General features: G+C 55.4%; 1 protein-coding gene across 1 annotated transcript in view; it reads right to left on the minus strand.

Moving 5' to 3' along the window:
• Positions 1-2400: 2400 nt before the first annotated feature.
• CNTD2 (cyclin N-terminal domain containing 2) overlaps positions 2401-3431 on the minus strand; it is a 2442-nt gene continuing 1411 nt past the window's right edge. Inside the window, 4 exon segments of the mRNA XM_021714155.1 lie at positions 2401-2566; positions 2806-2882; positions 3186-3251; positions 3253-3431. The exon segment at positions 3253-3431 is cut by the window's right edge and continues 45 nt beyond it. Coding sequence (XP_021569830.1) covers positions 2401-2566; positions 2806-2882; positions 3186-3251; positions 3253-3431 — 488 coding nt within the window.

The raw sequence follows: 3431 nt of genomic DNA on the forward strand, positions 1-3431 counted from the left end.
CCCTTTCCCCGCCCCCGCACCTCCGGCTGCCGACTCCGGCTGCCCCCTATGGGTCTAGAGGAAACCCCTCAAGGCGTCCCCCGTGCTCGCCTTCAAATCAGCCCGAGTCACAGTTCTCCAGCCGGCCTCTCCCTTGTTCCCACTCCCCTTACCTCTCCAGCCTCCTGCCTGCTCTCCGCCTCCGTGCTCAAAGCTCCCACAAATTTTTAGAAGGAAAGGACGAGCCTGGGAAAAGAGCAGAAGCTCACGGAAAACTGGCTTTCAGCCCACTAGCCACTTGGCATCTTGGCTGAGAACACAGGGTAGGGGACCTGAGCCGCCCAAATTCAAATCGCTGCTTATTTTCTCACTAGTTGTATGACTCGGACAACTCCCTTCAATTACCTGGCACTCCGTGTCCTTGTCAGTAACGTGGGACCATAATATCAACTTTTGGGTTCATATTCACTGATGTCTTTTGTGTGCCTGGCTCTGTGCTGGGAGATGAGGGACATAACCGAGACAGAGAGCTCCAGACCCTACCCTCCCTGGGCCCCCTGTCCAGTGGGTAGACAGACCAGTGACCAGATAGTGGCAGCCCTGAGAGGGTTAGCCAGGGAAGCACAGGGTGAGGACGGGGGTGAAGAGGGCACAGACGTGGGGGCTGGGCCGGGATAGGGTGAGCACAACAGGCTGTGAGGGCCCGGAGGAGGCATCTGCCCTGAACTGGGGTGATGAGGGAAGGTTCCCTGGAGGAGGGGTAAACTCTATAAACAATAGAGATCTGCTTCTTGCCTTGTCCAGGTCACAGCCTAGGGGGCATCCAGTGAGAAGGCAAACAGGTTCCCAGTCAGTGGCAAGGTAAGTCACACAATAACAAAAGGGTGCTCAGGAAAGAGAGTGTGTGAGAGGTTTCTGAGAGAAAAACTGAGACCAGTGACTGAGGTGACTGGTCTCGAGCCTCCTTGGCTGCCTACTTAACTGTGGGAATTTGGCCAAGTTCCTCGATCTTCCTATTCTTTGACTTTCTCTGTGACATGAAGATAACAAACGGGTTGACCTCAGAGTTGCAGGGACTAAATGATATTACACAGGCAAAGCACTTAGCAAAGGGCCTCATACAGCAAAGATAATTAACAACTGGTGTTTCTTATAGTCCATTAGGCTCCAGGTCACGTGATCATATGGGCCTGGCTTTGAGTCAGCATCTACATATAGCTGCTGAATGATCGAGCAAATAGCTTTATATATTACCACTTGTTCCCCACCCCTCAAGACCCTAGTTTGGGTCTCAGTCCCAAGCCCATGTCGCCAACTCTTCCCATCCCCAGCCCACAGAACACCCTCCCCCTGGAGGTCCCATGGCACGTCCTATCCAACAAGCAGAAACCTGGACTCAGCACCTTGCATCGCGACAGCAGCATCTGCCTCTGTCTCTTATTATACTTTGCTATAAAATGCTTTTGCTGAATGACTTTCTCTCCCATGTCCAATCTTGAACACCTCAGGGACAGAAACAGCTTCCACTTTGCACCCTCAATCCCAGGCTTATGAGGAGTCTAAAACTCCTAAGTTTGAATTCTCGAGCAGTGTGTTCACCTTTCTCCACCTCTGCAGGGGTGTGTGTGTGTGAATTTAAAACGTGGATATCCGCTGAGTCATAGCAAATGTTTTCAGACCAAGTAAATGGCTGGGTACCGGAGCACAGTAGCAGAAGACAAGTGGACCTAAATCAGTCCTGCGAGAACTCAATGCTAACGCTTTTACAACACCGACTAGCTGTCAGGCATTGTCCTAAAACTTGAGGAATACATTAAATCGCGTCCTCACCACACCTCGGTGAGGTCGGCATTATACTGGTTGAGAGGTTAAGTAAATCTGACCCCATCTGTCGAACGCTTACTGCCAAGGACTCTTACTGTTACAAACTGATGAGCTTCACAGGCCAGCATGTGTGATGTGTGGGACTTGTCCCCTGAAAAAATATTGAATTAGGTGGCAACATATAAACGCAGACAGATTTGTGGAATTGCAGGTTTCCAGTTTTAATAAAATCTGAAAATCTGGCAACATCGAGGTATCTCTCGGTTCTCCGCAGTCCGATCCCTTGAGATTTCTTTCCAACTCTGAGGGGATCCCCGCTGCGTCCTGCTCAGTGGCGCTTGGGGAAGTCCGCCAGCGCCCCCTCGTGGAGGAGTTCAGAATTTACATCTCATCTTCCAGCAGCCAGTAAGGGGCGTGGTAAGAACACCCAATCAGGGGAAGGAGAGGGCTAGACCGTGACCAATCAAAAGCGAGAAGAAACAGGAATTCGGCCAATGAGGACAGAGAGCGCCCAGAATAAAACAAACTTGTTTTATTGAAGCGAGAGACGGACACACATTGAGGGTTTCGTGGGGGGTTCTGACTGAGTCTCCGCGCTCAGGGAGGTCCCGGCTGGGAGCTGCGGAGCAGGAGGGCGGCGGCAAGGCTGGTGCCCTGGCGCTGGGGCCGAGCGTACTTGAGGAAGACGGCGGCACGGCCTGGCGCGGGGCCTCGGAGCGCGGCGCGGGCCATGCACGGCTCAAGGGGGCCCAGCTCCTCGGGGCTGCAGTGGGGAGATGGAGAAACTGAGGCAGGGCAGAGGGTGGAAATGATCTACCCTCGGAGCTGGAGACTCGACGCTGGGAAGGCACGTCGATGTGGGTCCCCCGGGGCGACTCGGGCTCTCTTGAGGTGGGACCACAAGAGTGTCCCTCCCTCGGCTAGACTGACTGGGGGGCACCGAGGAGGGGCAGACACCCGACTCTCCCTTCAGGGCACGGCTGGTGGGGAGCCGGAACCCACGAGGAAGGAAGGGGTGAGGCTGAGGATGGGCTGACATCCACTCTGTCCGGGGGGCGCAGACTGGGAGAAAAGATAATCTACGCAGCCAGCGGGTGACAGGGTTAACGGCTCTAGCAGCTAAAAGGACGCCGCATCCGCCACCAGATACAGAGCGGGAGGACTCGAGGCCTGAGAGACCCTTCATGCTCAACTCTCGAAGGCACTCAGAGCATCTTCCAGGCCTAGGAGCTCCTATCTTCCACCCTGGGGCAAGGCTAAACGTCCCCGGGTATGGACAAACGCCCACAGAGAAAATCTAATAGGATCCTCCAAGAGAATGGGGGACAGACACCCATTCTCCTCCACACCCAGAAAAGTCAAGTCTAGGAGCCACCTCCCACCTCCCTGTTTCTCATTCTCTGAGCTGGCAAAGATGGTGACAAGGAAGGGAGATCCCTGAAGCCGCGGAGACCCTATCGCCGGCCCAGCTCCGAGGCCGCACCTGTAGAGCGCGGGCTCCGGCCCTGAGCCCGCCCCGTCGAGCACGCGGTGCGCCAGGCTCAGAGCCGCAGCTGCGCGCCGACCCGGCTCCCAGCCCGCAGCCTCGGCCTCCAGCAAAGACAGCTCCAGGAAGTAGGTGGCCAGCC

The sequence above is a fragment of the Carlito syrichta genome, unplaced genomic scaffold (genome assembly GCF_000164805.1).
Source record: "Carlito syrichta isolate Samal-C Ts95f unplaced genomic scaffold, Tarsius_syrichta-2.0.1 Scaffold94752, whole genome shotgun sequence".
Taxonomy (NCBI): Eukaryota; Metazoa; Chordata; class Mammalia; order Primates; family Tarsiidae; genus Carlito; species Carlito syrichta.